Source organism: Sardina pilchardus, chromosome 19 (assembly GCF_963854185.1).
Source record: "Sardina pilchardus chromosome 19, fSarPil1.1, whole genome shotgun sequence".
Classification (NCBI taxonomy): domain Eukaryota; kingdom Metazoa; phylum Chordata; class Actinopteri; order Clupeiformes; family Clupeidae; genus Sardina; species Sardina pilchardus.
In genome coordinates, this window is record NC_085012.1 from 7,812,926 (window position 1) to 7,829,475 (window position 16,550).

A 16,550-nucleotide genomic window follows, 5' to 3' on the forward strand; every position below is an offset into this window, starting at 1 on the left:
ACAGCAGTGTCATTTATCATTTTCTATCACTCTCCCTTTGAATCTGATAAATTGATTGGAAAATGTAACCACAATCAAGGAGGAACTCACAGAAAGAGCAGCGTACTTGTACTGACATGCTGAAAAGGCAGTTTCAGGGAAATGTTACATGAACGTGCTGTTGTCCGAGGCCTCAGGTGAACCGTTTCAAGTCTAACGGCTCTGCAAAGAGTGCCAGAAACGCCTCGTTTGTGTTTCACCTCCACGGCCAACCATGTGTGCATTCCATGCGGCGGACAACAGTTGAGCCGTTTCTTTTTTTTTTTTTTTTTTTTTTTGTCAGGTCATCACGATTCCACACAAGCGCTAGGAAAGACAAAAGCCTTTTACTTTAACCACAGGCAAATCTCTGGGTCACCTCAGGGATAGTAGCCCTGCAAACCAAACACTGAAAAGCCCATGAATAACCAATGGTTATATTCAACTTACGGTTAATATCTTGACTAATGAGTTTAAACAAGTCATTCATGGCAATTTCAGGTGAGGTTTAGCAAAAGCAAACAGGCATCTGAAAGACTAATGGCTTCCACCATGTACATGTACTACAAGGATTTCCTACTAACGTGTTCAGAGTGTGTGGAAAAACTCGTCTTTGACAGATAAGCCACCTCTGGTCATTCAAAGACAGAGAGCTGCTAGTTCTGCATAGTAGGCTAGACATGGTGCCAGCAGATTGTTTCAATAAACCAGACAGTCTCCTCTAATGCTATTTAGGACCCCGCAGGTCAGCAGAAAACAAACCCTTGCATTGTGACAATTCAGAGGACTATGAAGGCAAAAAGAAAACATCGGAGCAAAGAAAGCAAACTGAAAATTAGTGCAGTTTACAACAGTCAACAAATTAAGGAATGATATGGGATACGAAAGGACAAGCTTTAATTATGATTCTGTTTTTTTTTTTATGTCAATCTTACGTCAATTTTTAATTTTCTTTTTTTAAAAAAGGATAACAGAGATAAGGGGCCGGTGAGACAGAAGGAAGAGGGCATGACGGGGATCTGAGGGTAGGCCAGGGTGGGTCGAGGAGGGGTGGGCAGGGGCAGGGGCAGGGACAAGGGCAGTCTAGGTGGGATTCTCGATGGCACGCTACAGCTCGGCTCTACATTCCTGCTCAGGGTTTGTGGGGAAAGCCTCAGGAGTCCAGTGGCAGCCTGCAGGATGGGGACGCAGGAAGTGTCTTTGCACAGGACGCTGATGAGCATTCTTCCTTCTTTCCTTCCTTCCTTTTTTTTTCTTTTGTCCTTTTTTTTTTCTCTCTTCTGTGAGCCTTCCATTCCTCCATCCACCACTTCCCATTCTGCTGCTTCTGTACACAGTTAAGGCCACTTCAAATAGTATTTCCACATGAAGACCTTGAGCCGAGGAGAGGCGATAACAAAGGCTCGCTCTTGTGATAAAGCGACAGGTGGTCCTTTTCTCTGGCCGGAGGATGGGGTGGGTGAATGTTGTCCGCCCCCCACCCCAGCTCCGACACTCTCCTTCAAAAATCAAAATGGCCTGGTCGACATGGTAACCACAGATACACAACTGAGGTAGTCTCCTCCCCCAACCTCTCCTCCCATTCTCAGAAATCCCCAAACCTTACCTCTCACATCAAACACTCAAAAAAAAAAAAAAGATACACATTCTATAACTGGTTAGGTCCAGGAGCTCAACAGATTTAGCAAACCGACAACAACAAAAAAAAAAGTGAGTGAAAGCATTGATAACTGTATTTTAACTGCAGTTCTTCCCAATCACAGAGCCCCTTAGTCGTACAGCCATCCTCTCTCTTGTAGTACTGCGCGTGTTGAGTTTTTCAGAGTACACTCTTCACTGAAGTTTTGCGGGGTGCGACGGCCGCTGATGTGAGCCGGAGCAAGAGTGATACGTCCTGACAGCTGTCACTCACCTCAACGGTCACCGGTGTCACTCATGAAGGCTTGAGTGTGCCGTCATATATTTGATGATTTTTTTTTTCTTTCTTTATTTTTTTTTTTCCTTGGAAAGGTTCAGTCACTCCCTGTTTGTCACAGCCCTTGTCAATGCAGTCGATAAAGACTGGGCTTTTGTTGACCATGTCTATATTGGTTTTTGAGTATGGTTTGTATGGGAGTGTATGGGTTCATAAATGTATGCATGTTTGAATGGTGTAAGTGCGTGTCTGTATGTGTGTGTGTGTATGTGTGTGTGTGTGTGTGTGTGTGTGTATGTATGGCTGATGTACAAGGGCCTACAAATGCATGTATATTTTACTTGTAGATGACAGTACTGCGTTGGTGTGTGTGCATGTGCATGTGTGTGTGAGAGATGGAAAAGACAGTTCAGTCTGAAAAGTGGTGGTGGTGGTGGCGGCGGCCCCTCCGATTCCAGGGGGTGTCCGGCCACACACACGCACGCACAAACACACACACACTCACACAGTTGGCATTAGTGCTTTCCTCTGGGAGGGTTTGCCGGGACCACTTGAGGTTGGGCGGGGAAGGGGTGTGTGATGGGCTGTGTGGAGGGGGGTCTACTTGTCCCCCAGGACGGCGTACTGGTTGTCTAGCTGCAGCTGCTGCTGCGAGGCCACGGAGCCATCCTCCCTCGCACGGGTCTTGTGCTTCACCACCTCAAAGGTTTTCTCCATCTCTCTGTCCCTGGAACAGACAAATACACTCAATATCATGCTGGGGAACAGTGAGGAATATTCACTCCAATGCATTCATGTTCATGTATTGACACTACAGTGCTGGATTAAAGACTCCATTTTAGTGCTGCTCGATTATGGTAAAAATCATTATCACGATTATTCCGTTTTTGTTTTGTTATTATTAAACGTGATTGCTCAGTGATTTTGTAACTATCATCCAGATTCAAAATGTAGATTTTTTTATTTTTTTTATTGAATTTTGAATATAATCCAACAGGAAAACAAATATGTAAAATGCAAAACATATACTGCACACGACAACTCAAGACAAAAGGAGAGCATTGTTATGAAACTGAATGTAGCAAAACGATCATTATATTACGATTATCTTATTTTCATAATTGTTGGAAGTCATGATCACGATTAATCGATTAATTGCACAGCCCTACTACATTTCTTTACTGAATTTGGGCTCTAAGAAAATCCACAAGAAGTCGCAGGTTGACAGTGTTAACCAATTTGGAGCAGAATTAAAATCATTTTTGCATTTTTGTTTATAATGTCAGAAAGGTAAAGGTGAAGGTGGAAGGAGAGCGAGCAATCCAGACACAACCAAGTGTGTCTGTGCTTGTCAGAGGTGGAAAACTCCAGCTTCAGAAAGTAAAAATCCAATCATGTATTAGTTCCGCCTGTGCACTTACTGCAACACAGGTGATCTCACTAATTAGCTGCTCTAGCTGGCTGTGCTAAGACTTGTGCTAATTAGAACCAGCTGGTTGAAGTGAATAGTTGCCACAGATAAGATACAGACGGTTAGAAGGTTGCCGCCCCCTCTGTGGGAGAAAACATGCTAACATCACACATGAAACTCAATGGGCTAACTCACTAGCAGAACACAAATGTTTTCCCCCACAGGGGTGGTGTTTCAGCCATGGTAACCACGGTAACTGGGGGCGGTAACCGAGGTGGAACAGAAGTCTGGCCTCACATCTATACAAGTTACTCCACAGGCCCACAAATAGCGCGTGATTTGCGTTGTGTGTTGTTTTTACTGTGTTGTGTGTTGTCTTACTTGCGTGTCTCCACATGCTTGGCAGAGGACTGCAGTGAAGGGAACTGGGTATCACTGAAGATTTCGGGGGGCCCATGTGAGGGTCCTTTCTTGGTGGTGGTGAGACGGGCTCCCGGGGGTCGGTACACACCGGCCGGTTTCGACTCTGGCACCTCAGGCTCCTCTTCTACAGGAGGACAACAAAGCCAAGGTCAAGGTCAAACACACAGATACACATTAAAAGGTATAGCTTGGCCTCTAGTCTGGCGACCCTTAGTTTCCCTCAAACAAGAAAAATGTCAGGCTCTTCTTCTGCAGGAGGACAACAAAGGCAAGGTCAAGGTCACACACACAGACACACAGATCAGGTCTGAGGAAGGGCTGTAAGGGCTTGAAACATTACTTAATAATACATTTTTAAACAGGTGCTTTATTAGGAGCTCTCCTCTGTGTGTGGATCTTTTTTTGTGGATCTTTTCTTCAAACACACAGATACACCGTAAAGATATAGCCTGACCCCAGCCCACCTAGATATTCTTTCAGGGAGATCTAGTCTGGCAACCTATAGTTCATAACAGTATCCCTCAGACAAGAAAAATGTCAGGCCAGTCAGCAACAAGAGGGGGAAGACGAAACTGAAATGTATTGTGATAAACAGAAGCAGCCACAGATGCAAACGTCAAAAAAATGCAGAAATTTCACGTCATGAAAAAGTCGGGCGGGGCCAGGCTACTAAAGATACACTATCAGATTCACTTTGTGTACATATGCATTTTAAATCAAGAGAACTAGGCTAAAGTAATATTATACAATTTATGTAGTAGAGTACTATAATAATAATATCATAATACAAAATAATATCATAATACAAAATACATTCTATACAGTAATTTCCCGTGTATTAGCCACGTTGTGTATAAGCCGCAGGACAGTTCTATGCAAGTTAAAAGAAAGAAAAACATTTTAATATCATATTAACTCTGAGTATCAACCTCACAGCTGAAGAAATTGAGCAAAATCGATGTATAAACCGCGGTTAATAGTTAGGAAATTACGGTAGTTTTTCTTTGATAAGGAACTGTTTCTCCAGGTAACATTGCTGTAGGCCTACAGTATGTTGGAGTGTTTAGACAGCTGCTTTTTGACCAAGGTCCAACACAAGACGAGAATGCACTTAGGTCTAGGCTATCTAGTATGGGGGACAATAAAACAGGCAACAATTGATTAACAATTTAGAGAAAATGGAAACAAACACATTATTTTACTGGGCTATTTATTATAGGTTTGGTTCCATGTCAAGATTGTTGATAAAGCCCCTTAAAACTAAGATTCCATAAGCCTATATGGGCTATAGCCTCAGCATTCGGTCTGACCTGTTCTTGGCTACCTTTAACTTGGCCAGTTGTTCAAATGTGCAGCCTATTTTTGCATATGCTAAGGCTGACTGAATTAAGAAATAAAGCCATGGTGCTATTGAAGAAAAAAATGTGTTTATTACAGAAAGCAAAGAGCGAGAGCTGTATTCCTCTCATGTCATTTGTAGGAGACACATCTTCATATTCCCAAGTGTATTGCCTTTTTCTTCACAACCACACCCCACACCAGAGACCCAGCACGGTTCCTGGCTACCCTGCACAATGCGCTGAAGCGACAACAATGTATTCCTAAAACACAAAGTCCGATCCATGTGCAATTTCACTACGTTCTACCAAAAATCTAAAATTAAGTTCAATCACAGTACCTGAGATATTGGACTTAGCACCAGCTGCCTGCACAATGAATCATGAGCTTTGCTTTGGTAATATTGTAACTTTGTAGTCATGCCAACAACACTGAGTTTGAATTTGACAGAGAGAGAGAGAGAGAGAGAGAGAGAGAGAGAGAGAGAGAGAGAGAGAGAGAGAGAGAGAGAAACACAGAAAGAAAGAGGAAAAAGAAGAGACGGACAGACAGAGACGGAGGGAATGTTGTTCTTACCGACAGGAGCAGCAGCTGGAGGAGGAGGACCTCCACCTGACTTGTTCCATGGTCCAGACATCTTGTCTCCGCTCACCAGGATTATCTCTCCATCCTCACCCACCTCCTCTTTCTCATACTCCTCCTCTTCTCGCTCATCACTGGGGTAGGTAGAGAAAAAAAGAGATGGTGACATGAGAGCTAGTGTGCGTGTGTGTGTGTGTGTATGTGTAAGAGAGAGAGAGAGAGAGAGAGAGAGAGAGAAATGCCTGGAACAGAACACTTAAAGCGGAAAACAACCCTTAACTTGAGCGTTTATGTTGTAATGTGTGTGTGTGCCTCCAGAGGACCTTGACTTTAGCAGGGTGCAGTGCACTACGACCTCGGTCAATCCAATTCAAGTCAAACAAGCAGTGCTGACTACCCTAGTCTACATTTGTGTTTCAGTTGGGCCCTCTCATGCTTCAACAAAGACCCTACACTTCTTTGTAGTTGTACAATAGGGTCATTATAGCTTGACTGAATGTATACCACCCTTTATAATGAGTTCAAAATTTAAATGGATAGACTGATGAAGCAGACTTAACAATTGAAAATTCACCGTCACAGAATATTGGCTATATAGAATAGAGGCTAAGTTGTTTTTTTTTGGTTATTCTGTGCTGTCCTGGGCACCTGAATGTCATCTTCCATTCACCTTGGCATGAGCATGCCCCCACTGTGCCATCCTGAACACACCCTTGCAGCATGGCCTCCTCCACATGCCCCATGACACCATTTTCCACATGCCCCGCTGGATGATCCCCTGCTGGCGACAGTCCAACGCCTATCCTACCACTCAGTGTTTTTACTACTGAGCGGTCTGTACCACTCTACGGAGTTCACTCTGGCATGACTGTGCCATCCTGAACTTGGCCCCATGATGCCACCTCAGGAACGCTGCGCTGGATGATGGAATGCAGTGGCATTGTGTGTGTGTGTGTGTGTGTGTGTGTGTAGACTCTGTGTGGTGCCATGAATGTGCTGCGGTCATTTTTCGCTTACCTGATCTGGAGGGCCTGCAGCCTGAGGCCAGAGTAGTCCACTTCTTTTTGCTCAAACTCCTTCCATTCCTCATCCTCCTGACAAAAAACAGAGCCACACTTCAGCCAAAAGGCTACCACAGTTTGCGAGACCCCCAAACACATCCACTACCTGCCTAGACTGGACCCCCAACCCTCTGTTCTTTCTCAAATGGAGAAGGGAGCACCACCAAACCATTTCATACTTGACAGCGACCACTGCTCTTAAATTAATTTCTAAAAGGTGGTAACACTCCCAAACCAAGGCACCTTGGGAGAGGGGCATAGCCTGCAAGTGAAGACAAAGCCATCTGGGCAGAGCACATGGTACTGCTGTGCCAATGGGGCCGTTCATAAACTCTCTGCTACCACAACCAACTGAGCCAGCCTGCAGTCAGAGCCCAGATGTGAGAGGCTGACTGACTCACACGTAACAGGTTTGCAAGGAGACGCCAGGACATTCTGTTCCCAGGGGTCAGTGTTCATTAGCTTAATTGACAGAGGAGGAAGAGGAGGAGGAGGAGGAGGAGGGAGGGGATTGTTTGGCTCTTCCTGAGGTTAAAAAATGTCTGGCTGAATTTATGATGATGGGAGCAGAAACAAAAAAAAAGGGTTTCATTATTTCACAACAATGTCTCTAATGTCTAAAAAGAGAAAGACAATGCTTTGGTAGGTTAAGACAGGTCTAAGCTCATATTGAGATATGTTAGCTTGAGAGGGGTGATTTGCATTGAAAAGACTGTATCCAAGTGCTCCTATTCCAGATATCCTGTGCTTCCAAAATGCACAAGCAGCACAACAGAAGACTTCTCCACTGATCTCTTAGACACGCATTCACCTACACACAGACAAGGTGGACAGACCCACAATATACACAAATGTAGAAACATGAGTTATTATGTCAGATTATCTGGTAAATTGTGCCTTTCCCAGATCCGATGCTCCTTTTAGAGGTGGAACGCAACACATTTTGAAACAATTGGCAAAGTTCTGTGACTGTGGCATGCCTAAATGCACTAACGACAAAACACTACTTCACCACTCCAAAATAGCTATGAAGAGTGCACACAAATATAACAAGAGAACATAACTGCACCGGTGACTTGCAATCTAGTTTAAGGCTTGTTTAACCTAAATGATTTCATGGGTGGTGGTGTCACGACTTACGAAATTGCACACCTCCGGCTTACAATGATGCTGGTTCATTTAACTCCATCTCGACTATTTCAACGTCGACAGTAAATGTAAGCACAGCCAAAAAGCCAGGTGTGAAGTTAACAGCATTTCCAACGTTGGCCCACTGTTCACCGTTAACTATTAGCATATGGTTAAACAGAATATCAGCAATAAGATGGCCCCGTTAACAGCTGTCTGACATTCGTGAAAGGTCTGCAGGTAGTGGCCTAAAGCTGATATATCGCAACAATTCACCTCTGCATTTTTATTCATAACTTTTGACAACTATCAAACGAGTTTTGTTCTTTTGTGAACTAGGATAACCAGTTATTTAAACATTAGAAAGGCAACAGCGAAGCATGACAGAACTGGAAAGGATGACGAGGTGGCAGAATAGCAGAGAAAGACAGTTAACGATAGTTAGTTAGCCAGCTAGCAAGCTAACGTTAGCCTACTGACATCGCTAGCACCAATACTTTCCCACTTCAATAAAGTGAATATTCAACGTAAAAGCAAATCATGACAGTCTATTTCATTGGCCAGGTTGATAACTATAGTAGCTTTTACCGGGATATCTCGCAAGCCAGCTGACAGCCGTAATGACAGTAAATCAACGACATGCCGGGGATTGACGCAAATGTTCACGTTATCGAAAGAAACTAACGTTAGCAGAAACACCGTTAATGCGTGTACCTAGCGGGCTGGCTAGCTAGCTGGCTCACAAACACGCGATCAAGCTTCAACTTAGCTACAACCACCGTGACATCGACCGACGAAGCTAAACCTATTCCACATTATTTGTTGTCGAATAAATATTAGCATTAGCAATGATATAATCGAAAGGAACAGCCTACTAACTTACATAGCGGTTAACTTGCCAAGTTCGCACCACCACCCTCATCCTTGAAATGATGGCTAGCTAGCTGGTCAGCCAGCTAATGCATTCACTAAGTTTCCCGGTTATTCAACATTATCCCATCTTGTCATTAAAGAATGCTGGTGAGCTCAAAACTAACGTTAGATACGCCTTGAGCACTACCAAAAAGACTTGCATACCTTTTCTATCTGGGCGTCTTGATTTTCGTTTTTCGTGGACTTCTCTTTTTCCTTCTTGGGCTTTTTCAGCAAGGCCGTGGCAGAGGCCGAAGCCGAGGCCGAGGCCGGTGCTGGCCCAGCTCCCGACTCCTTCCCTTTGCCCTTTTCTTTCTTCTTCTTTTTATCCCGCTTGGCAAAGAAATCATCCAGACTCTTCTCCGAACCAGTCGTTGCCACATCCGCCATTTTTGTGATTAAGTATCACCCAATCTTACTTAAAAAACTCTATCAAGAATGTGGCCTCGGATGACAGTGAACCTCGGCTTCGATGGAAGTATTTCACCACTGTACTCTGCAGTCTCACGTGTTCAGCAAACCATAGCAGTTAGCTTGCTAGCTCGCTGACTACCGCTTGTCAAGAGCGCTGCCTGCCACATTGACGCGCAAGCTAACTGTATGACAAGGCGCTGTTTGACACACCGATGATTGCACCGGATGTTAATGCTACCTTCTCGTGCTACCCCGGATAGGATCACTCACTGGTTACTTTCTGTGATTACATCAACATGACATATTGGTTAACCAATGTGGGGTAGGCTTCTCACCTAAAATCTTTTATATCAGATTTGTTTTAGGCAATGAACTGATTGTGGCATTCTCAATCCTCGAACAGGGCCTACTACTTTACAAAAGATCTCCTCACGCTGATATTCAAATTATTACAGTGCATGCAAAGGTAGGCTAGCCTAATCTAGGCTACCTCTTCTTTGTATTATTATTAGCCCTATTATTCAGGTAGGCGAATAATAGGCTATACTTTCAAGTTTTGACGCGTAGCCTACATCTTAAAAAAAAAAAAAATTTTGATAGGCTACTTTTTGAGATAGCCTAGGCTATTAGATAAAAAACGAATACATTTCTGCCATAGACTTATTAGTCATAAATAATATAAAGCATTAAAACACTGACTCTGCGGAATTGTTCTCTGTGTCCCTTCTTTCAGATGGGCCTCACTTCTCTATTCCCCACTTTCTCTCACTCCTTCTTCACTTTGTCTCTCTTTTGCTCTTTGACTCTATCTTTCCCAATTTCAGTCTTTCACCCTTTCTTTAAAATAAAAGTTGCCTTTTTAACTAGGCTACTGAAGACTCTTTCTCTGTCTCTCTCAATAGGCATTTTTCACAGCAGATATTTTGACATATTTTGACAACTTATTGCCATCAGCGTGTATCTCACGCCTAGGCCCTATGGATAATTCTGCCATTTTTATAGTTAAAACAATTATGTTCCCAATTGTATAATGTTGCTTTAGTACAAAATGTTATTTGACTGTTTTTCATGGGTTAAGCCACCGCATCCAAATAAGTGCCCTTTACATGACCCATAGCCAATCATCAGTCTCGTGCATTAACATGGCAAAACTACCTGATGTTACATCTTTCTTTCTTTTTAGGGGGGGGGGGGGGGGGCTTTTTATGCCTTTAATTGGACAGGACAGTGGAGAGAATGACAGGAAGCGAGCAGGAGAAAGAGTTGGGGTGGGATCCGGAAAGGACCACAGGTGCCCCAGCCACTCGCGCCACGGCTGGGGCCACATCTTTCTTTAACTAGCCTACTTTCCCATGTCTCACCTGCATAAAATATAATAAACACAGATGTTGCATGTACTTGCATATACTGTATAGGCCTATGGTTTACTGCCTGGTCGGGATGAATGAAACACCTGATCAGCTAGGAATAATGATTATCAAGCACATGTAGCCTAGTTGATGACAGTGCAGGAATTGAAAAGGGACCTTTTTCTCTGTGTCTATCTCCATTCAACTAGATTTCTTACTTTTCTCTTTCACACTCTCACTTCTCAACTGACACTTCTCACTTCTAAACGTTCACTTCTTTTTCGTTTTCACATCGTCTTTCTTTGCTTTCACAAATTCTTTATTCTCTAGTTAATTAATGAAAAGACAAACAACTATGCCTTTAACTGTTACAGTGAAGAAAGCCTAATCATTAGGCACAAAACATCATTCGTTCATTGAACTTGATATGTGTATGACCTGTAGGCCTATTAAATCATTTTTTGGCTTATGGGCATGTCAAGCTGATAGAAGTTACATTTAGACACATATTTCTTTATTTTATGAGCAACAAAATGGAATTAAATGGACAGCAGAACATTAAGCAGGATCAGCCAGATACAAAGAGTTTCTCTGTAGCAAGGACACCCTTCAGCTTCGAGTGGCCTATATTAGGTCTACATCAAGACCATTCAGAAATAAAGATTATGCATCCATTCACAGGGAAGTTACACATCTGCTGTTAAACTACATGTAACAATGATCTATCAAGACTAGCTACAAACCATCACAACTCAACCTTCTCTTGTGAATAAGTGGGACCAATGGCGAGCCACCCCTGCCGCCCATGTCAATGGAACAGTACAGGCATGGCAAGGCAAGGCAAGTTTATTTATATAGCCCATTTTGTGCACAGAAAGGCCAGCCACAGCTACATTCAGCAGAACGAAATAGAAGATTCTAGAAGACACCTGTATACAAAATTTAACAAAAAAATAAATAAAAATAGAAAAATAATAATGAAAAAAAAATCCGTCATAGTAGGCAAAGTAGGGGAAAGGGAAAGTACCTCAAACAACAAAGGTGTGTGAAAGTGTGAAAACCACAAACATCTTCCTGTATGTCTCACACAGAACAAATCACAGAGCTCACAGAGGGATTTTTCCTTTTTTATTGCTCAGCAGTAAAAAGTACAGTGTGTGCTACAATACATGACAAGGGACATAAAGGTATGTTATGTTGGACTGAATATATGATGCTGCTTTCCTTGCAATCCACTCCAGCAAAACATCCATACATGGTGACACAGCATACAATCAATCAATCTGGTTGTTTACCTCCAACACATGTCTAAGGAATCACACATAAGACAGTAAAAAAAAAAAAAAAAATCAGGAACAGAACAGACCACACTGGTAAACAATAACTGAGGCAGTGTTTAAATCGGCAAATGTTGAGCAAACAGAATGTGTGATAATACATGATAAGAAATATTTATCTTGATAATAAAGCTTTAAGTACTTGAATGTTTTATGAAGACTCTTTATGCATTCATAATGCATCATCGCACAAGAAAAATGAATGTTGTAGTTGGGCAATGGAGACCTGTCAATCCATGAAGAAAGACAGACACACACACACACACTTGCACACAGTCATGCACACATGTACATGTGCAAATACACTTCATTTTCTTTAATAAATGGCCTAAAACATAATTTAGGGACTTTTAAGCTGCACAGCAAAATGGATCAATGAAAAACATTTTTAAATTTAAAATTGACAAACGTTTTGCCATTGCAAATGCTTCTTGCTACATAGGAACAATTTGAGGCAAATCAGCTTTAAAACTATGATTTTTCACCAACATTTATACTACACATCATTTTAAGTTGTTCTTAAACATTCCATGGCATACAGCTGAAACATACTGCCAATGTCAGTCTCATTTGCTGTAACTGCAGCATGAACTTGCTTTCCTAAACCAATACTGATGGTGTGGTCAATCAGGTCAAAACAAAGAGGTTTCACAGCTGACACACGCTCACACAGATACACATACACCTGAAACAAGACACATGCGGCTGGAGAGACACACACACACACACACACACACACATACACACACACACACACATACAAGAGCACACTGTTTGACACAGTGGGACAGAAGGACTTAGGATACGTCATCTGGTCCCCCTTAGCTGGTGACAGATGAGGGGCTTCTCCACCTAATAGCATTAGAGTTTGGGCTCACAGACCAGGCGATTCACTCAAACTTAGGAACAGAACGTGAAATCTGAAAGAGCAGATGGGCGAGTCCTGGCAATACGTGTCACGGCTAGATACTGAGTCACTGTTAGGATACAGGAAAGTTACATGCAAAGCGTTTGGTTTTGGGTTTGCCAGTCTTTGAAACATACGGGTTCGGGGTGTATAGTGTACAGGTTGTTTTTGTTTGCCAAGACTGCTCCATCCACGTTACAGTCGCACATCCTTAATCGTCTGTTTGAATAAATACACCAAGGTGACTTCCATTTAATCTTTGTAGCCTTCATTTACTTAGGGCACACCTAATAAGCCAAAGCCCTATCCTTCAGTATCCCCTCATTGACATAATTCAAGTTCAACAGGCTTTATTTCTTAAGAGTTTTGGGTAAGGTCACAGGAATATCTTTACAAGTACTCTACAAGCAGATCTCCTTGCATCACCAAGCCACAGAAAATAGAACAGAATCACACATAGTCTCATCTTTTATTTAAAAACGACATAAAAACCCTTATCACAATTAAGCATCTGTAGAAAATGTACATCAGAAAAATATGCGGGCTCGCCCTCATAGTAAATAGTATTTGTGGTTCATTCATCCTTAAAACTTCATGTACGCTTGTTTTTTTTTTTTCTTGGATATAAAGGAGGAGTCTTTGAACAGGGAAGGTTAAACACATAGAAAAAAAGCAAAGTCACAGATGGGGAATCAAGTCGAGACCCCCCCCCCCCCCCCCCACTCCAGCCCCCCCCAGCTCCTTATTTTGATCACGCCACAACATGGCTGACGTCCTTCATCTTCCTGCTGTCTCTCAGATGTCCGAAGCCTTGTCTCTGTGGATGAAGAGCGTCTCCTGGCAGAAGGGGTTCACCAACACCACTCCACTGTCACTGTAGTCCCCATTCGGTGGCAGGAAGGTCTCCTGCTCCTGCAACACACAGTCGGGTAAAAGGTCAGCACTGATCGACTCTCCCACCCCAACTGCAAAACTAGCCCGCTATGGATCTCAAAGGGGAGCGGCTACCCTCGGGGACCAATAGCTACAACTGGGAAGATTGGGAGGGGTTGCTAAACCAGGATTTATGAGAAGTGAGACTTGGGGACCCAGAAGGATATTACTATGGCAACACAGAGATTTAACAGTTAGGATGGTGAAAAAGAGAGTAGGCTAATAGAGAGAGAGAGAGAGAGAGAGAAAGAAAGAAAGAGAGAGAGAGAGTAATGAAAATCTCGACAGAACCATTAAGAATGAATAGAATGGGGGGCAGTGAGAATGACTCAGCACTGAGCGAGGACAGTACCACGGCGCAGCGAGAGGGGGTGACGACAAAGCTGTGCAAAGAAGAACAGACACACACATGTGGAAGGCGGGGAAGGCAGTGGGGAAAACACTACGTAACATGAAAACAAAGCCAAGGTGGGGCAGGAAACCTTTTTAGTCACCAGGAGCAGCCCAAACATGATCCTCCCTCCGCATCACCCTCATTCTGCATCATCACACCAGATGGAGGGACGGAGAGAGAACAACGACAACAGGGAGAGTGAGAGGGGAGGAATGATGCGGGCAAACATTAAGATGAACAAAATGCATAAATAATCATGCTGAAATGGGAGGAAATAGAGTGGCAGAGATTTCAGAATATTGTATATTGGATCAAGTGAGAGCTGCTGAGGTGAGTCTGTGGCAGTAGCGAATGTGATCCACCAGGGGGCAGGGCAATTCTAAGTAACTTTTGCAACAGGGAATGCTGTTCGTATGAGAGGTGTGTATTGTGGGGGTGGTACACAAAAACAAACTGATTTACACACACTGTTACACTGTGGCACGGACTGAGCACCTATTTATCAAACAAAAATCACTCGGCTGGCAGGCTGGCAACAAAGTGGTACTTTGTCATTCAACTTTTTTTTTCTGTACAATTTGTCATGACTATAATAGAGTTTCAATTCAATTTCATTCTGTACAATAACAAGCCTTTGTATACATTTCTTTATCTTATCTTCGAATGTTGTTTGGATGTATAGTGAGTGGTACAGCAATCACAGCCAATTATTTGTCCTCAAACACACACACTCCCATACACATCCTCAAAAGAAAATACACCCTGCTAAAAAAAAAAAAAAACATTCATGGGCAGTTCCCATTCCATGACACAGCATTCCATCCCTTGCTACAGTGTGGCCACGGGCCCTTGTACCTCTGCAGTCTCCAGGGACTGGATCTCTCGCGGGAGCTCCACAGCGTGCCGGTTGAAGTAGTCCATGGTGATGGCGTTGTTCCAGTAGCTCAGGTTGTTCTCCTGATTGGACGACTTCTTCTTCCTCCTCATGCAGCACACCGTCAGGAGCACGGCTACAGGGGGGGGGGGGGGGGGGGGTAGAGGGGGGGGGGGGGTGATTAATGTGTGAACAGCAAGGACATGGCAAAAGACCTATAGCATGAAATGAGATGCTATCTATGTTGATTAGCATAGCATTTGGTTCCTTTCCAACTACAGTTCTTGGCACTTTCCTCTTATATTTAGTGAAATTCAGTAGCAGCAGCAGCAGCAGCACCAGTGGATAGTAACACAGCCAAAAATATAAAAAAAAAGGAAAGCAAGTATGGGGGAATCAAGTCAGCTCTGACTATACACAGTCATGAACATTCATGTCAGACACACCAGTTGTGACGACAACGTAAACATAACAGTCGTGTTCTGATGAATGACACGGCCTGTGGCTTTCCATAATTGGGACAGATGCTCTGGTCTTTTAAATACACCACAGAGCAGCATGGCTGTTAAGGCACCAATATGTAGTGGGAAGGGAGGTCTCAAAGCTGCCTCGGCACTTTAAGGTCATATGGGAAGATTACTGACCGCTTCAAGGGCAGGACATAGCATGGTCATAAAATATCTCCAGCAAACTGCAATGCCACCTGAGGTCTGGGGCTGATTTCTGATATAGCAGGCATATGGATCCTAACCAACACTACAATGAATGGCATGGCACATATGCATGCCCTGATACAGCATGGACCCTGTGCATGCAGTCTTTTGCCTTCACCTTGTCATTACTTCATAACTCATACTATTAAGAGAAGCTGCCTGGTATATTATGTGTTTCTGTACTCGTACACTGCACAATGACAATAATAGTGAATCTAATCGAATTAAGCAATAAGCCCCGAGAGGCCGTAGTTTACACTGATTTTGGAACAGCTACTGCATGTGTATGTTTGTATTGGGTTTTACAACAGCATCGAACGCGATTCAGCCAATCATAAAATCAAGGACCGGAACTGTCCGTGTAAGAATCTAATCGTAGCGTGGCTAAGCAAGAGGCTAACGCTAAAGCTGTAGCGTCGGGTACTCACAGCAGGAGGACACAGGCACACTGATGGCCAGCACCACCCACACGATGTCCATCTTGCTCAGGCAGATGGTGGCCTGGGTGTGCGAGGGGTCCAGAGCGGGGCCCGACTGGTTGCCGGGGCCCCAGGGCCCGCTGGTCACCGCGGGGACCTGCCTGTTGAGGAAGTTGCCGCTGGCCGTGGAGGGGGCCTCGGTGGGGGCGGAGCCTTTAGCGTGCGAGCGGACGTCGGGAGAGGGCGCGCCCGCCGTGCTGTTGGTGTCCGTGGTGACGGACGCTGTGTGTGTGCTGTTGATCGCGTCCCCCTGAACCGTTGGGACCGACGAGGGCTGAGAGGACCCTGAGGCGTCCGTTCCGTTGCCTGCTGGATCCGTGGCGTTGGAGTAAGTCGCGGTGTTGGATGCCACCCCTCCGGTG

At 43.9% G+C, this 16,550-nt stretch overlaps 2 protein-coding genes across 3 annotated transcripts in view; both read right to left on the reverse strand.

The window, feature by feature from the left end:
- Positions 1-112: 112 nt before the first annotated feature.
- cdv3 (carnitine deficiency-associated gene expressed in ventricle 3) lies at positions 113-9,417 on the reverse strand. 2 transcript variants are annotated; one of them, XM_062521832.1, is made up of 5 exons: positions 8,954-9,417; positions 6,705-6,778; positions 5,682-5,821; positions 3,726-3,891; positions 113-2,660 (listed from the first exon to the last, which is right to left on the reverse strand). In XM_062521832.1, the coding sequence occupies exons 1-5, from the start codon at positions 9,176-9,178 to the stop codon at positions 2,534-2,536; spliced, it is 732 nt and encodes a 243-aa protein (XP_062377816.1). In that variant the 5' UTR covers positions 9,179-9,417; the 3' UTR covers positions 113-2,533. The 2 variants fall into 2 exon arrangements, with proteins under 2 accessions (XP_062377816.1, XP_062377815.1); XM_062521831.1 differs by having other exon boundaries at positions 6,705-6,781; positions 8,954-9,415.
- Positions 9,418-13,532: 4,115 nt separating this feature from the next.
- The window catches only part of tmem108 (transmembrane protein 108), a 42,216-nt gene continuing 39,198 nt past the window's right edge, over positions 13,533-16,550 (reverse strand). Inside the window, exons 3-5 of the mRNA XM_062521029.1 lie at positions 16,138-16,550; positions 14,978-15,132; positions 13,533-13,707 (exon numbers count right to left, since the gene is read on the reverse strand). The exon at positions 16,138-16,550 is cut by the window's right edge and continues 1,025 nt beyond it. Of these exons, the coding sequence (XP_062377013.1) occupies positions 13,591-13,707; positions 14,978-15,132; positions 16,138-16,550 (685 nt within the window). The 3' untranslated portion in view covers positions 13,533-13,590. The remainder of the gene's footprint in view (positions 13,708-14,977; positions 15,133-16,137) is intronic.